The sequence below is a fragment of the Brienomyrus brachyistius genome, chromosome 18, assembly GCF_023856365.1.
Source record: "Brienomyrus brachyistius isolate T26 chromosome 18, BBRACH_0.4, whole genome shotgun sequence".
NCBI lineage: Eukaryota > Metazoa > Chordata > Actinopteri > Osteoglossiformes > Mormyridae > Brienomyrus > Brienomyrus brachyistius.
Genome location: NC_064550.1, coordinates 14605964 through 14623304, shown reverse-complemented (window position 1 = coordinate 14623304; position 17341 = coordinate 14605964). Strand labels below are relative to the sequence as shown.

Here is a 17341-nt window from a genome sequence, read left to right as displayed (position 1 = left end):
TGCCTCACTGAATAAACTCGGAACCACAAACTCTCCTTGCGTGGCATTTTAATCTTCCATTCTGCTTTTTCCTCCTGTTCCTTTGTAAATATGGGGGGGGGCTAGAAGACAGACTAGCGCTGTATCCTCACGGATGTCTAGAACAGAATTGGAATCAGAATTCTTCATTCTTATAACAGTGGCGTCTGAAAAACAGCAGCGAAGCCACACGCTGAAGGACAGAAGCGATAAAAACACAAGACCAGGCTTTACAGCAACACTTCAGATGATGTAAAATAGAAGTTTCAGTGTATAGACATGTAGAGATTTAGATATAAAGATGTATAGCATCTCTGGTCTGGTCAGGGCCTGGCAAACGCATTAGGAGCCTGGGAACGGGGGTGGGGGGCTCATTCACGTTGGTTTAGCTGGCCTGTTTGAGTTGGAGGCGTCCCGAAACCAAGAATGATTCCCTCTTTCCACTCGGATCCCGGGAAGCGTAGAGTCGATGAGTCCCTTCCTTTTGATGGGAAGGCGACCCGACCGCTGCGGAAACTGAGCAGGGCACATTTTTCCGGTCGGGTTCGGCAGTCCGGCCCGAGTTTAGCGGCTCTCCGCTATTTTCCCCTCCCCTGTTTTCTTCTTGGCCGCCAAGCGACGGGGAACTAGACCCCAGTCAGCACTTTTGTCTGGAAGCAGCTCAAGGGTTTTTACCCCCCTCCCCCCAACATTTTATAGGAGGTTTCAGTCCGGTGTGGGACACCTCACTGGGGAGCAGAGGCTGCCAGGGTCACTGTCAGCTGTGGAAAGTGTGGCTCCGCTTTGATGCCCTTTAGACTCCCCTCTGCCCCAGTCTGCGTTTTTATTGTGCATATCACCCAGCTTCACTCCTCCTCTGCTTCGCTCTCAGCTGTCTGGCCAGGAGGGGAGGTTGGGGCCCAGCCCTGAGGGATCAGCTGTGGCTTAGCTGTCCATGCTGCCTTATCAGCCCCCATCGGGGACCCCCGTGCGCCTCGCCCCAAGAGGTTGATTCTGCCGTCAAGGCTCCCAAAACAGAAAGTACCTCCCACCGCACTGTGCTGCCCCCTGTCAATAGGGCGGCGCTGTTCCTTATGTTACATTGCCCGGGGGCTGACCTGCGTCCCTCTCTATCGCTGTGGTCACCGTCTGTCATTTGCCCCTCCTCGTTACTCCCCACACAGGTCATTTAGGGTTTCCTGACCTAATCTGGCAGTGTCCTGTCAGAGTAATGGGTTGGGGGTCTGACCGTCTCATACCCCCTGTCCTTGGCGCTGCCCCACACAGTGTTTTTCTGAGCCCAACCCGCTCCTCGCCCACCCCCACCCCTCATAAGAAGCTCACTCACGAGGTGATGACTCCAGGGGACATAGCTGCCCCCCATGGACCACGCCCAGAGGGTTGTGGCGTGTCTTTCACTGACGGCTGCCCGTTTAGGGTGAAGGACTCTCCGCTTAAATGGAATGTTCTCCTATGTTCTCTGCTCGTGGTGTCGGGATTCTTTTTTCCGGAATGAACACTAGGTGCGGAATCCTGGCTTTCGGGCTCGTTTCCGTGAAATGGAATATCTCAGTTTTATTTGTTTTTAAAATTAATCGGGAAACCATTTGGGAGTCTCTCAGGAAGAGCCCAAGGGTTTGCTGTAATTGATCTCCTTGGCAACAGAAAAGCTACTAATCTAAAGACCTAAAATACAGGCCCTGCCAAAACCCCAAAGGCTTTCACCCCACAAAGTCCCGAGTTTAGTCCGCAATCCATCCAGCCTCCAGGCGTAAGACCCGCATGTGCCCCACCCAGTAAGAGAACCCTTTTGCTGGAACCTACAAGAGTCAGACCCTTGACAGACAATGGGGTGCACGCAGGCTTGAAAACAAACAGGCTAAGCCAGCCCCTCCCAGGAGATCATGAGGCGCCCCCACCCCGTGGACGATGGGACAGGGCCACAAGGGGACCGGCGGCCGGGCCGTAATGGGCTTCTCCGTGAGGATAGGACTCGCCAAACGGACAGCAGGAAGTGAATGGCGCAGTCTGAGAAAGATCAGTGTTTACAGTGAATCTCTGACTCATGGCTGTCTATGTCTAATCGCCATGACAGCGGCCAGTTCCCCGGAACCATCAGAATGGAGCGTTTCTCTGGAAGTCTTACTGGCCCTGCTTCTGACATGAGCCAGCACCCGGTCGTCGGGACCTCCCGGCCCGGCCTGTCCGTTTCTCCGACACCCTGCCGGGGATGGAGCGGAAATTTCCACAGCTGGGAACAGCAGAAAGCCTGCGAGGGCTTGGGAAGGGAGGGTTGTCCAGGCCTGAGTGGGTGCTGCTCCCCCACTCCGAGTATCATGGTGTGAGCCCTTTGTTGAGATGCTGAATCAGAGATCAAGATGGAAATGGGGGTGGGGGCGTGGTCACTTGGTATGTGGGTGTGGCCTCATTAATGTGCCTGCTCCGCCCATAGTGCTTGGGTTTATGCAGCTGTTTGAGTTTTTCTGTTTGTGGCCTTGTGTTTGCGTACTTCTGCCTGAGATAATGTTGGCTGTTAATCTGCTTCTAGAAAGTTCCACAAACAGAACTCTTACATTCACTTCTCACATTTACCTGCAGCTATGTGGCAAACCTCCGGTAGTGTGAGGCCAAAACATGACATAGATAAACAGAGAAGTGACCTCAAACCTGACCCCACTATACTCCATGATTACTGATGTTATATCAGTCTAGTAATGCAATGAAAAATGTGCAATTAAAATCCCATTTCCTATTTCTAAAACCCACCCAGTGGACTTCTCATTTATCCGTGACAAATATGCATTATTGCAAGCTTTATACCATAAACACATTAAAATTGGCTTTAAAGTCTACATTTTGAATTGGCCCACAAGCATTTTCCATTTTCATGGGAGAGTGTGAAGCACCCTGTCATTCCTCAGCGAGCCACTGAGAGGCGCCACTGCTCATGAGTGTCTAGTGAAGGGCTTCAGCCAGCGTGTGGCGCAGTGGAGTCTGAAATTCAGAACGGGGGAGGCGTTTGTAGGGTGCAGAGTACTACTTCGTGGATGCATGGATGGATGGATACATACTTGCATACATACTTGCACGCTTTCATTCTTCGTTCATTAATCCCTTGAAACTGTGACCTGCACAGTTAGGCAGCACCAGCCTCGTATTTCCACTTTCTGTGAATCTTTTTTTTCTTCGTGCTGCACTGCAGGAGCAGCGACTGAAGCAGAGCGAATTTCCCCTCCTCACGGTGGCAGTGACCGAACGCGGCCTGCCGACATTCCGGGGACAGTCATTGGCCCGTGGGCCTGCTCTGTCACGGCCTTGCATAGTGGCCTTAATTGTTTGTGCCGCCGCCCAGGCGAACAAAGGCGCGTTTGAGGGCCGGGGCCCAGATCCGGCGCACAGGGGGCCCTCGCATTTACATGGGCCTTCGGGGGGCCACCGTGGGGTGGGGGCATGCTGCTTTGTCCCTCCCCTGTATGGGAGTGCACTTCTGAGTGTGTGATGCACCCTTTCCACTCCCCCCAAAAAAATACAAAAGGCTTAACCTCTGAAGGTGCCGGGTTAGTGCACATGGTTCTTTTTCTGCTGTCTTTGTGTGTGGACATTTATACCAGTGTGTCTGTGTCTGAATGTCATATGTGTGTGTTCATGTACATTTACAGCCATTTGCACGCTGTCCTGCCTTTATCTGCCCCCCCCCAACCCTGACACGCGGGAGACCAGGGGGCGGCGGAGGGCCGAGTGTAGCTGTCAGCACACACTTATGTTCTGGGTAGATTTATGCCTGGGGGGGGTCTGTGCAGCTGTCCCCAAGGTCACGCCCCCCTCCCCCCCCCCTCCCCCCCACTGGCAGCATGTGTCCGGACTGACCAAAGCCGGGTCTCTTTTTGCCGTCTGTCCTTCGTCTGTGAAAGGACTCGTGACACGCGGATCACAGCGGGAATAACAAACCCCAGGATGACAGTGACTCATCCAGCGGCCGCTTCGGCTCAGCCTGATTCCCAGTAGGGGGCGCAGTCTGGCCTGGTGGGTTCAGACGTTGTGCCTCTGACCAGAAGGTCGCTGGTTCAGATCACACAGTCGGAAGGGTGATTTCATCATTTGGCCCCCTGAGCAAGACCCTTAGCCACAATTACCCCAGGTACTTGTCAGACCCTGGGATTTGAAACAGCGACCATCTGGTCACATTCACGGTGCCCTAACCTGCAGCTGAAGCCCAAGACTGTGGTTTAACGGCCTGTTTTTATTGATTGAGAGCAGCCTCACTACGTGAGGCACATCTCCCATAAAGGCAAGTGTAAGCAAAGCCCAGTCATGCATTTTGTCTGTCTGTTTCGTCACGGTCTGTCTCTGGACGCCCTGCTTGGATCTGCTGCCAGTTCAGTAGTAATACAGGGATCTGCCACACCGCCTTGGAGCTGCTGTCTCTGCGTGTCTCACTTGGGACTCTGCTTATGCTCCAAGCGCAATATAAAAGTAAAACATAAGTCCTGTTGGAAAGACCTTAAGTCACGCTTTTAGAAGATTGTTCAAGGTTAATCTTAAAGGCTGATTATTCTTTTTTTTCTTCCTGTTTTTCACTGATTTGAACTAATTTGATTTTCATACCAGGGGGCGGCATGGTGGTGCAGTGGTTAGCACTGTTGCCTCACACCTCAGGGACCCGGGTTCGAGTCTCCGCCTGGGTCACATGTGTGCGGAGTTTGCATGTTCTCCCCATGTCATCGTGGGGTTTCCTCCGGGTACTCCGGTTTCCCCCCCACAGTCCAAAAACATGCTGAGGCTAATTGGAGTTACTAAATTGCCCGTAGGTGTGAATGGTGTGTGAGTGTGCCCTGCGATGGGCTGGCCCCCCATCCTGGGTTGTTCCCTCCCTCGTGCCCATTGCTTCCGGGATAGGCTCCGGACCCCCCGCGACCCAGTCGGATAAGCGGTTTGGAAAATGGATGGATGGATTTTTATACCAAGCATAAGTTAGCATCTACATTGAGAAACTGAACACTAAGACAGATATTTACTGTTTACAGAAAGTTTGTTACCTATTAAACCAGAGTGGTGTCATACATAAGATGTATGGATATATACATACATACATTATTAATTACAAAGGAATTTACACAGCACACATTTGCACTGTTGAGGCATTTAGACCTCAATGGTAAGAATAAATAGCTGGCAATAAACGGCAGCCGTGTGACGAAATGTCAGGGAAGGTATTCAACAGAATCTCACAGAAGAACCTGGATTATTAATCCATTGTTTTGTAAAGTTGTCAGATAATATTCTCGGAGGTTTGTTGCTTTTGTGTCTTTAGGAAGAAGAAATACCACATGTAGAACATTACATAAACGCTTGACATTGCTTAACAGATACCTAAGTGACGCAACATAAAATGGAATAGGTGCTTTATTAGGGTTTTGCTGCCATCTAGTGGTAGCAAGGCAGTGCATCAGGTATCTGAACAGGCTGGCGTTTTGTTTACCCACGGACTATAGTTACTACTGCTGGGGACGTCATACGAGTCAGCTGTTCTGGTAAGAAGCAGGAAGTGGAATAAATGGCATCTCCAGAATCCCAACACTTTTGGCAGTTCTTGCAGTGCAGCCTGAATTCAGACCAGTGCCTCGAGATGCATCACAGGTTGAGAGGTTTAGCTCTGTGATGATCTATCATTTTCTCAACTGGATTAAGTCACTCCCAGCTCTCTTTGCTGGGTAAATTGATGTTCTGTGCGTGCAGATACTTTTGTCCAAAGTGACACCCACACACAGAGCAGGTGAAGACCAAAGAGCAGGCTCCTCCATCGGCGCAGGAGTAATGGGTACTGGTGATGGGCCCAGTGGCAGGACGGTTATGATGTGGCTGAAAGGTGTTGTGATGGCATGAGGTCTGAGAGACAGCAGTGGAAATCCCATCATGTAAAAGTCCCACTATCTCCTGTCTTGCAGGCCGTAATGAGCTGATAGCGAGATACATCAAGCTGCGGACGGGAAAGACCAGGACGCGGAAACAGGTACCTCCGTCTCCGATCTCCATGTCGTCACTTCGCGAATGAATACACTGCTGAGTTCGGAGGGATGCTTTGGTGGTACTGCACAGTCGTTCTGCCCTGGGGGGGCAGTACAGCAGCTAAATAAGTCGGCAGTCGGGAAGTGGCCACGTTAAATTCAGTTCAGCAGGAGAGGCGTGTAAGAGGACCTTTAAGAGAGCTACGGGTTTATTGTAACATTCGTAGGGGCGATGGGCAGTGCGTAATTAGTTTGATCTGATTTTAATGATTAATGATGGTTCACCTTACCTGCTGGGAACAGCTTGGATGGAAAAGCTTCCCAGGGCTTGTGAGCTGTGAAGGTTGAGCGTGTAGAGGGTTACGACCCCATGCAGCAGCGCGCGAACCTGCATCGTTGCCGTTTTATTTACGAATTTTTAATTGCGTCATTTGAGAATTGATGTATCTTTCTCGTTGGCACATGCGACGTGTTTTCCAGATAAGAAGTTGTCTGTCTTTTTTTTTCTTTTTTTTTTTTGATGGTTATCTAGCCATTACCCAGGTTTTTGGGTAAACATTCCCGGTTGTCTGCCGGTCGTTGGGTCACCCAGTCTTAAACGGAAGCTGCGAAGTGACTGTTCAATGCATCGCTGTTTACGTACAACAGAGGGCGCCACACACCACTGCAATCGTGAAATGGGCTCTCAGTAAAAATAAGAACTTGAGGCTTCGTTTCTGGCTTATGAATTGCACTGTGCCGTGGAACTGGGATTCACAAATAGTGAACTGAATCCCCAGCCTTACTTAGAAGCAGTTTTGAGTTCGATCTACCCTTGGAGGACCGTCTCCGAACATGTACCGGTTGAGAGACACATCCCACATTACAGCCTGCTCAGTCAGCACAAACTAGGCTAAGCCCCTAACCCCAATCTATCCATGGGGGCTGGATGCGAAACTTGCTCTTACCTCTGTGTCTGTATGTTTCAGGGTAGCGATGTCTGGCTCAGCAAGTTAGGACACTGTACTTGTGATCAGAAGGTCGTAGGTTCGAATCCCCAAGTCGGCAGAGTGGTTTTGCCGTTGGGTCCTTCAGCAAGGACCTTAACTCCCAATTGCGCCAGCAATATGTATGTCGCTTTAGATAAAAGTGTCTGTTAAATACATAAGATGGGAAAATCAGTTTCCAGATGGAGATGAATGAAATGTCACGTCTTGCAGCCGGACAGCCTAAGACAGTGACGGTGCTGTACAAACCCGGCCCAGCTCTCACTTATGTCCTTTGAACGGTAGCTGATGTTACTATTTACATCGGTTTCTTTGGAGCTGGTGCTGTAGAGCGCTGCATTGCTGGGCCCGGCCTGAGTGTTTAAACCTGTTTCACGCCCCCCCTCCCCCCCAGGTGTCTAGTCACATACAGGTTTTAGCGCGGAAGAAAGTCCGGGAGTACCAAGCGGGCATCAAGGTAGGTGCCACCAGGGGGCGTGCGGGCGGCTCCTTCCTCTTTGGTTACGGCTTCTTCTCTCCTCTCTTTCCTCTCCTCCCCCTGTTCTGCTCTTCTTTTCTGCAGGTCTCTAGCCACTTGCAGGTTCTTGCCAGGAGAAAATCTCGTGAGATTCAGTCAAAGCTGAAGGTATGCGCTTGTGTAGCAGGCTGGGCGGGGCTTGTGGCGGCTTGGCTTTGAGGCTGACCAATAACAGCGACTCACCATGGCGGAAGCACCAATGGGGAATGGCCTTTTAACCCTAAGGGCAACAGCCAGAAAGTTTTTGAAAATGGATTTAGGTGGTCTAAGGGGAGTTTAGAAATACTGTTTATGTGAGTCTGTAAGCAGTGAGTTTCGTGTTGGCAGAATAGTTCCTGCCAAAGTCGTGTGTTTCTGGATACTCTTAATGTACTTGGTTTATAGGTGTTTGTAATAAGCATCTTCTTTTGAACTAAAACAGGCACTGTAAAAGCAGTTGTCTGAAAGAAATCACAGATGATGAAAAGTATTGGCATCTTGTTGGCATTTAAATGTCTCTAAATTCATGAATATGCACCAAGAAATTAAACATGGGTTGATGATTCTAATAATGTTAGACTTGGAGTTTCCTATGAGATCTTTGTCCAGAAGAGGACAGTAGAGCTCATAAGATATAAAGACACTTCATTGCAGCTTCTCCCCGGGTTGCAATGGGGTTACGTTCTGACAAACCTATCATAAGGTGAAAATGCATTTTAATGCGATACACCTAACCTAACAAATGTCATAGCCTAGCCCATCTTAAACGTGCTTAGAACGCTAAGCTTAGCCTACAGTTGGGCAGAATCGTTAAAGTGGTGAATACCTCATGTAATTTATTGAATCGTGCTGAAAGTTAAAAACGTTTAGCCATCGTAGCCAAGTCGAAATATCGTAACACGGACCATCGTAACCCAGGGAGCGTCTATGTGTACATATTACTCTACTTACACATCCAGGGTTATGAAATAGCTCAAAGTGAAGAAATCAGACCCAATGATAAGATAAAGTTTATACATTACAACGCCGCAATAAAAGATTAAGGACAGCGTGGGGAAATAGTTTTTTTTGTTTTTTAGAGTGAGAGGTTAGGGTTTTGTTTGGTCACATCTGCTTTACTGCTTTGTTCAAGGACACCCTGCAAGTACCGTTCCCCAGATTGGAGTCTTTGGGTCTCTTTCTGTGGCCTGATTTAAGGTGCGGGCCTGAATTAGCTCCATGGTTGGCATAGTCTTTGGGGGCAGTACCAAGGCTGGGGGGCGGGGCTTGTTCTTGCTCAGTCATACTTCTGAGAGGGTCACGCTCTCCTGGCACTTGATATTGGCAGAGTGACTTGCACTTATACTATCAAGGACAGTGTAGCTGTCAGTCAGGGGACACGCTAAGGACACGCTTACGGATGCATGACCTGCCGCCGGCTATCGCCATGGCTTCGGATGCGTGCCAGAGTTTGGCCGGCGAGCGACCCCCACCCCGGTAGTCGTGCTGCGTGGCTAACGTGCTAATGCTATGGCGAGCAGGCTTTCCTGTGCTGCGAATTAACCCCCTCTCTTCCTCTCTGTAACCCCCTCTCTTCCTCTCTGTAACCCCCTCTCTTCCTCTCTGTAACCCCCTCTCTTCCTCTCTGTAACCCCCTCTCTTCCTCTCTGTAACCCCCTCTCTTCCTCTCTGTAACCCCCTCTCTTCCTCTCTGTAACCCCCTCTCTTCCTCTCTGTAACCCCCTCTCTTCCTCTCTGTAACCCCCTCTCTTCCTCTCTGTAACCCCCTCTCTTCCTCTCTGTAACCCCCTCTCTTCCTCTCTGTAACCCCCTCTCTTCCTCTCTGTAACTTCCTCTCTTCCTCTCTGTAACCCCCTCTCTTCCTCTCTGTAACCCCCTCTCTTCCTCTCTGTAACCCCCTCTCTTCCTCTCTGTAACCCCCTCTCTTCCTCTCTGTAACCCCCTCTCTTCCTCTCTGTAACCCCCTCTCTTCCTCTCTGTAACCCCCTCTCTTCCTCTCTGTAACCCCCTCTCTTCCTCTCTGTAACCCCCTCTCTTCCTCTCTGTAACCCCCTCTCTTCCTCTCTGTAACCCCCTCTCTTCCTCTCTGTAACCCCCTCTCTTCCTCTCTGTAACCCCCTCTCTTCCTCTCTGTAACCCCCTCTCTTCCTCTCTGTAACCCCCTCTCTTCCTCTCTGTAACCCCCTCTCTTCCTCTCTGTAACCCCCTCTCTTCCTCTCTGTAACCCCCTCTCTTCCTCTCTGTAACCCCCTCTCTTCCTCTCTGTAACCCCCTCTCTTCCTCTCTGTAACTTCCTCTCTTCCTCTCTGTAACCCCCTCTCTTCCTCTCTGTAACCCCCTCTCTTCCTCTCTGTAACTTCCTCTCTTCCTCTCTGTAACCCCCTCTCTTCCTCTCTGTAACCCCCCCACACCTCCCGTGTTTTTGTCTTTTCTGGAGAGCCTTCGCACTACGGCAGTACGGGTCTGAATCGGTGCCATTCCATACGGGTCATGTTTCACGCCTAGTCCATGTGCACTCTCGGCCGTCTCCGTCTGAGATGAGGGGCCCCCTTTATCTCTCCTGGAGTTCTTCGTTGTTTGCTTTTCCTTCAAGACGTTTCACAACGTTGGCCGATTTCCTCCATATTTCTTGTAGCCCCTAAACTCACCACCCACAATCAGTACACATGTTTTCCTGTGTTAATGCACCTTTACGTCCGTCTTGAAATGTGAAAATCCCGAGCTTAACATGGTTACCCAAATGAGTTTAAGTTGAGTAGTGCCACTTCTGTACTCGTACCCTGTGCTTAGTGACCAGTTTCAACTGCTAGTTATCCTTAATCCTACACTCTAGTCAGGAGCTGGTGGTTTGGGTCCCCTGTATCCAGCCCAGTTCCTCCCTTCATGTCTAACTCCTGGTGTCACATGATGCACTATCCTGTCTTTGGGGGATGTCTCCCAACCCCCCCCCCCCCACACACACACACACATCTTTCCGGTATGTGGACTTCGGTATGAATCTCTGGATCTGCAGGGCCGATATAGGGCTCAGTGGCTTAGGACACTGTGCCTGTCATCAGAAGGTCACTGATTCAAAACATTCGGCCCATGAGCAAGACGATAACCCTGCTCTCTCAAAACAATGTACATCACTGTGGATAAAAGGTTCTGCTAATTAATAATATGAAACTGCAAGCTAATCTATGGGTTGTGCCACTCAAAATTAGATGAATGATGGAAAAATACAATATGTGAATAGGGATTACAAACCTTGCACTGCTGAGACAGAGATGAACATCTTCCTAAATCGATTTGTAGAAGAGACTGAGAATTTGACCCCAGCTCTTTAAAACCAAAGAATGAAATAAGTAGCCGACGTTAACGTCGTCCATAGGCTTATGATCAGGGAGGAAGGGCCCCCGTTCTGCAGGTGTGCTCAAATCTGTCCTGTGGTTAGCTTTACTAACGGTGTCTTTTCTCTCTGATTCAGGCCATGAACTTGGTAAGTCTTCACTTGATTATCGCCAGTCGCTTCTTTGCTTTAAGCCTCTCAGCTGAAGCCCTGCCCACCAGCTGCGTGGCGTTAGGCTGGCATGGCCCCCGCCCCTCTCGCCCGCCCGCCCGCCCGCACTTCGCGCGTTTGCTTATTTCTACGCTTGGCTTACTGGGCGAGGCCTGGCACTAATGCTATTGCCATTAACAGGGCCCAAAAATCTGTGTGCAGTACTCACCAGCCAGCTTCACTTGCTTTTCCCAGCAGGCTGAGGGATCTTTGTAGACTTCCTGAGTCCATCTAAAACATACCCCTCCCCTGCAGGACTGTCTCCATCCTCTCAAAGTCAGTGTCTCTAATTTACCATAGTATGGACATGGGGATTAGGCTCCGCCCCCAGCCGGCAGTAGATTTTCAGGCTTATCTAATCTACACTCTTTATGGATTAGAGATCTACTTTTGTCGCACATTGTTTTTTATGGACAGATAAACTTGATGAAACTTGATCGATTACTCTTCTTATACACCACAGGGCTTGCAGTACGAAGATACGTTAACACACGTTATAGATGTAAATATAAATCCCTTTTATATTAGTGCTCGATTGTCAGGGATTCACAGTGTGTCTCCATTTTTGCTCCTTCCCAGCTGCCGATAGGGAGCAAAAATGTGGACTGTGAATGTGGACCGTCTTTGGGTCCCCGAGGACCAGATTGGAAAACGATGCTTTAAAGGGAATCAAAAAATGTATCCACATAAATTTGCATAAAGAAATATGTCAGATTATGTGCCTGAGACCTCGTCCCTCTGGTCTTGCGTCTTGCCGAATACTTCAAAGTCAAAATATCTTTATCATCATCCTATCAAATATCTATATTACCATTATAGTTGTATCAGCTGGCTCACACACTGAGATAGAATATCAGTCTTGTTTCTTTTAGTGTAAGAAACCGAGATAAATAGAAAATAAATACATCCAGTCCCCGAATTAAGAACATCTGACTTACGGACAATTTGTACTTGCAGATGGACTGCCGGGAAGTCTGTTATGTAAAAAAAAAAATTAAAAGAATTACAGTGGTTCCTAATAATGAAGGCACACAGTACTTTGTGACGCTCATGAAAGCATTGTGTGGCTCCAGTGGTTCGTCTACTCGAGGTACAGTGCAGTACTGTGTAGTTATTGTTACTCTGTTATTACTATTATTATTATTAGTAGTAGTACTTGGCCTTCATGGAGGTGCAAAGGGACCCTGAAACGGTCAGCCCGCCCCCAGAATAGGACAAGCAGTTACAGAAGATGGATGGATGGATGACTATTCAAATTTTATTTGTCACATGCATCATCATACACTGTACGACCTGCAGTGAAATGTAGATAAAAAAAGCACTATAAAACTATAAAAAGAGATGAGAGATTAGATATAATAATATCTATACTATATTTAAACAGGGATATGCAAAATATATATCTGCTATGTACATATATTGCACTATAGAATAACATTGAACATGGAGTTTACAATGGGATGGCATCGAAGTTTGGAATATATAATATAATATAGCCCACTGTGTTAATTTGGGGGGGAGTGAAGGGTTCATGATGTCACCCCATCACTGTCACTCTTTCGCATCCTCGGTATTGTCCTTACCCAGAAGTTCGACTTAAAGACAGACTTACGGAACGGATCTCGTCCGTAACCTGGGGGCTGCCTGTATGTAGGGCTTTTAAATATGACATATTGAGATCTGGACAGAAAAATACAGTTAAAACATATAGTAGCTCTTCTCTGTGTTGTGATTTTCTGGCATGTTTGAAATGTGGGACACGCAGACTCCGTCTGCGAGTCTGAGCAAAGTCCAGTTCGCCTTCCCGGGACCAGAACTGGGATTGCCTGGCGCCTCCGAGGCCTCGTCAGGGCCCCCCAGCCAGTGCGAGGCTCCAGCTGCCTCCCTTTGCCGCTTTTCGCGTGACTGATGGCGGGAAACACGAGAGACTTAAATGCTGCGATGGGTGGGGTCACTGCGAACTGTCTGTCACCACAAATTCCCAGCCAGAAGCCGAGTAGCAAAGCAGGCAGCTTTCTGTTCTGATTTTCACTGATTATTTAATGGATTTTGTTCAATTAAATTAGCTGTGAAAGGCTCAGTCAGGTCAGTGTCGCGTTTTCAGTAGAAAATTAAACTTCCCCGCGATTGGGAGCTTGAACACGGTTATAGAGGCACAAATACTTAATTAGTGATTAAAATGCAGCAGATGGTTGTCATCCGTAGAGTGAAATAGTCACTTCCGGAATGGTTTCCCAAGCCTATGTAACGTTTCCATAAACTCACTATAGGCCACACCCCTAACGACTGTTACCAAGCAGTTATTGTCCAGGAAGCCACTGGCAGCAGAGAGGATTCAGGATTTTAATATACCTGCTTGCTCTTTCTCTTTCTCTCTCTCTCACTCTCTTGCTCTCTTCCTCACTGTCATTGAAGTCAGGCTTCCCTTAGCCTTTTTTCTGCATGAAGTAGTACCCAGATGTAGCAGCATATGTCCATAAGGCATGTCTGTGTCCACAAATACTGATCTCTGTTTAAAACCTCAGCCTTCATATGGGAATCCTTACACTGTCACGCAGTGTTCAGTTCTTTTATTTCAGCAAAGTACTGTGTCGCTTTTCAATTTTCCAATTTATTTTTCATTGTGAATTTTTTGGGGGGAGGCACAATGACATCAGACCTTGGTGTTTGGTGTTGGATTTTATTTGCGTATATAGCAGGTTCTGCTATTGGCTCAAATTTGCTCCTTTTCGTCAAATTTTCAGGTCTGTTTAAAGATGTAAAAATGATAAATTTCAGTGTGAGAAATATGCTGGCAGGCAGATGGGCTCCGACAAGCTGCTGCAGCACTCAGGCTGAGAAGCCGGTCTCTGCCTGGTCAGACCACCTTCTCAGACCCCTCAGCACTCACATGCTTTCTGCAGTCCTGCATCTTCTTCAGCCTAACACCTGTCCCTGTATATCCCCCCCCCACCGCCATTCAGATGCCCCTCCGATGTTCCTGATTGAAACCCTCATCTTTCCGTTCTCCCCAGGATCAGGCCTCCAAAGACAAGGCCCTCCAGAACATGGCGGCGCTCTCCTCGGCGCAGATCGTCTCGGCCAGCGTGATGAAGAACCAGCTGCCCCCCCTGCCGCAGCCCCCCTACCCGCCGCCTGCCAGGGTGAGCCGCCACCCCTTGCACCGCCTGCAGGGGGCAGTGACAAGCCGCTCCAGCTGAGGCTTCTTCTAAATCCATTTGCAGATGTTTTTCTGCAAACTCACACATTTGGAGAATAAGTACTCATTTCACACAGTAGTAACCATACTGGGACATGAACCCACAACCTCCTACTCAGATCATTTTCATTACCCATACTCCTCCTGTGTAGCTCTGCTCAGAGAAGTTTGTTTAGCAAAGGTCTGTCATGCCGGATTATGTTCGGTTACTAGCTGTCTGATTTTAATGGTTTTCGGAGCAAGCACCAGCAATGTCTGTTTTGCTCTTTCAATTGGTGATCCTTTTCTCCCCAGTTCTGGCCCACCCCCATCCCTGGACAGCCGGGCCCCTCTCAGGAGTGAGTAACTATGCAGAAGTTTTAGCTGTTTCACGCATGTTGGTCTTCATGTCATTTTTGGTGTCCTTGGAGATGCCTTCCAACCCAGCACGAATGGTGCAAGATTATCATGTATCTCTAGAGCTTTCTGGAGGTGCTGTGTGCCAAAGGAATGAATTCATGCTTTGAAATTGCACAAAGAAAAGACGTCACATGTGATGCACCATTTTACTTTTGTTTTAAATAACCTCTCCTGCTTTTTCAGCATCAAGCCGTTTGCACAGCCCCCCTATCCCAACTTACCGGGACCTGTCCCGACACCTATATCAAGTGAGGGGAACTGTAGTGTTCTGTGCGTGTGTGCGTGTGTGTGTCTGCGTGCGTCTGCGTGCGTCTGCGTGTGTGTGTGCGTGCGTGTGTGCATGCGTGCATCTGCGTGCGTGTGTGCGTGCGCGTGCATCTGCGTGAGTGCGTCTGCGTGCGTGCGTGCGTGTGTGTGAGTGCGTCTGCGTGCGTGTGTGTGCGTGAGTGCGTCTGCGTGCGTGCGTGCGTGCGTGTGTATTTGTAATTATTTCATTGTAGGCACCAGATTTCCCCACTGCTGCATGTAATAAAAACCTGAAACTTTTTACCTTGTCGACATCACCATGTCGGTCCCCACGAGCATAACCTCCATTTTCTCAAGTATTTGTGACTGCAATCAAAAACCTGAAAGCATCAAAAGTCTTGTAATTGGTTTGGTTTCTAATGGTCAAGGTTAGCACTGGGTAGGAGGTAAGTCATGGCTGGGATTAGGGTTATGCTCATAGAAATGAATGGAGAGTCCCCATAAAGACATGAATATGTGGAGTGTGCGTGCGTGTGTGTGCGTGCATGCGTGCTCATATCTGTGTGTCCATATGTGATGTCACATCCTGCAATTATGCAAGTATATTTAGTGCAATAATTGTCAAGATGATTAAGCGAAAAATGCAAATACTGTTTCAGAACTAGTGCTTTGTTTTGTAACTTGTGGTTGGTTGCCCAGACATTTCCAGATTTCGATACAGCTTTCAGGCTCCACCCCCCGAATGCCTGGGTTACCTAACATATAACATTGCAGTTTGGTAATGTGGTGCATATCTGTCTGTGTATGTGCACATAAATCGACTTTGCGGACTGACGCCTGTCTCCCCCCCCCCCCCCCAGCATACGAGCCCCTGCCCACCCCATTGCCCCCGGCCACCACGGCAGTGCCCGTGTGGCAGGACCGCACCATTGCTTCCTCCAAGCTCCGAATGCTGGAGTACTCGGCCTTCATGGAGGTGCAAAGGGACCCTGAAACGGTGAGCCCGCCCCCGGTATGTAAATCCATGCAGCCGGGCCACATATACCATCAACAGCAATGTGGGCAGGGGGGGGTCACGTGGGCATCTAAAGCACTAAAGGCCCCATCCACCCTCTCGCCCCTACAGTATAGCAAGCACCTGTTCGTCCACATCGGGCAGACCAACCCCTCGTACAGCGACCCACTTCTGGAGGCCGTGGACATCCGGCAGATCTATGACAAGTTCCCGGAGAAGAAGGGCGGGCTGAAGGAGCTCTACGAGAAGGGCCCGCAGAACGCTTTCTTCCTGGTCAAGTTCTGGGTAAGACATCCCAGTGCAAAGCCTGGGTGCTAACTGTTCAGGTACCACTTAGCATCTCCATAGCATGCATATGTTTTTTGGTGTCACTCAGTTAGCAGTTAGCATCTCCGCAACATAGTTATAGTTTCTAGGTGTCATTTAGCAGTTAGCATCTCCATAGCAAAGTTATGGTTTCTAGGTGTAAGTCAGTTAGCAATTAGCATCTCACCGGCACAGTTATAGTTTCTAAGTGTCAGTGAGTTAACAGTTAGCATCTCCATAGCAGAGCTATGGTTGCTAGGTGTCACTCAGTTAGCAGTTAGCATCTCCATAGCACAGTTTATGGTTGCTAGGTGTCAGTCAGTTAGCAGTTAGCATCTCCATAGCACAGTTATGGTTGCTAGGTGTCACTCAGTTAGCAGTTAGCATCTCCATAGCACAGTTATGTTTTTAGCATATGGGTAGGTGTATTGAGACAGCAGGGCGGTGAGTGTCCACGTGCTGTGTGAACCTCCAGGCAGACTTAAATAGCAGCGGCATGCAGGACGGTCCCGGCTCCTTCTACGGCGTGAGCAGCCAGTACAGCAGCACCGACAACATGACCATCACCGTCTCCACTAAGGTCTGCTCCTTTGGCAAGCAAGTGGTGGAGAAGGTCGAGGTGAGTCTGCCTTCAGTTTCCTTTGTCTCCCCCTGCCTCTCCCCCCGCCGCAGTCTGGATGCTGAACCAGCACAGATCATCACTCGATGTCCGTTTGGAGGGAACAGCGGAGCTTTGCTCAGCTTCCTGGTCTCCCAGGAAGTTTGGAAATGACTTCCCTTTTCCTGTTCAGACGGAGTTCGCCCGGGTGGAGGGGGGGAGGTGCGTGTACCGGATTCACCGCTCCCCCATGTGTGAGTACATGATCAACTTCATCCACAAGCTCAAACACTTGCCTGAGAAGTACATGATGAACAGCGTGCTGGAGAACTTCACCATCCTGCAGGTAGACACCATCACCACCATCCTGCATGTCGTGATCGCCCTCCTTGCATGTTCCTCTTCATAACTGTGTTTTAGCATAGTATTTTTCATGTTCGTGTCTCATAGACAGTGGGCAAGTTTTGTTTAAATTTCTTTTACATTTACTCGCCTTTTTTGTAACCATTTCTTGCACTGCAGTCTGTGAGATTGAAATTTTGTGTGTGTGTGT

At 49.0% G+C, this 17341-nt stretch overlaps 1 protein-coding gene across 12 annotated transcripts in view; it reads left to right on the top strand.

Annotated features, from left to right (window-relative positions):
• tead3a (TEA domain family member 3 a) overlaps positions 1 to 17341 on the top strand; it is a 45521-nt gene that overhangs the window by 24916 nt on the left and 3264 nt on the right. For 3 of the 12 annotated variants that reach the window (XM_048983560.1, XM_048983559.1, XM_048983561.1), the window contains 11 exons: positions 5943 to 6007; positions 7383 to 7445; positions 7551 to 7613; positions 10954 to 10965; positions 14040 to 14168; positions 14519 to 14562; positions 14807 to 14871; positions 15730 to 15881; positions 15996 to 16169; positions 16666 to 16809; positions 16982 to 17134. In XM_048983560.1, the coding sequence (XP_048839517.1) occupies positions 5943 to 6007; positions 7383 to 7445; positions 7551 to 7613; positions 10954 to 10965; positions 14040 to 14168; positions 14519 to 14562; positions 14807 to 14871; positions 15730 to 15881; positions 15996 to 16169; positions 16666 to 16809; positions 16982 to 17134 (1064 nt within the window). The remainder of the gene's footprint in view (positions 1 to 5942; positions 6008 to 7382; positions 7446 to 7550; positions 7614 to 10953; positions 10966 to 14039; positions 14169 to 14518; positions 14563 to 14806; positions 14872 to 15729; positions 15882 to 15995; positions 16170 to 16665; positions 16810 to 16981; positions 17135 to 17341) is intronic. The other 9 variants (XM_048983563.1, XM_048983562.1, XM_048983565.1 and 6 more) reach the window with 9 other exon arrangements.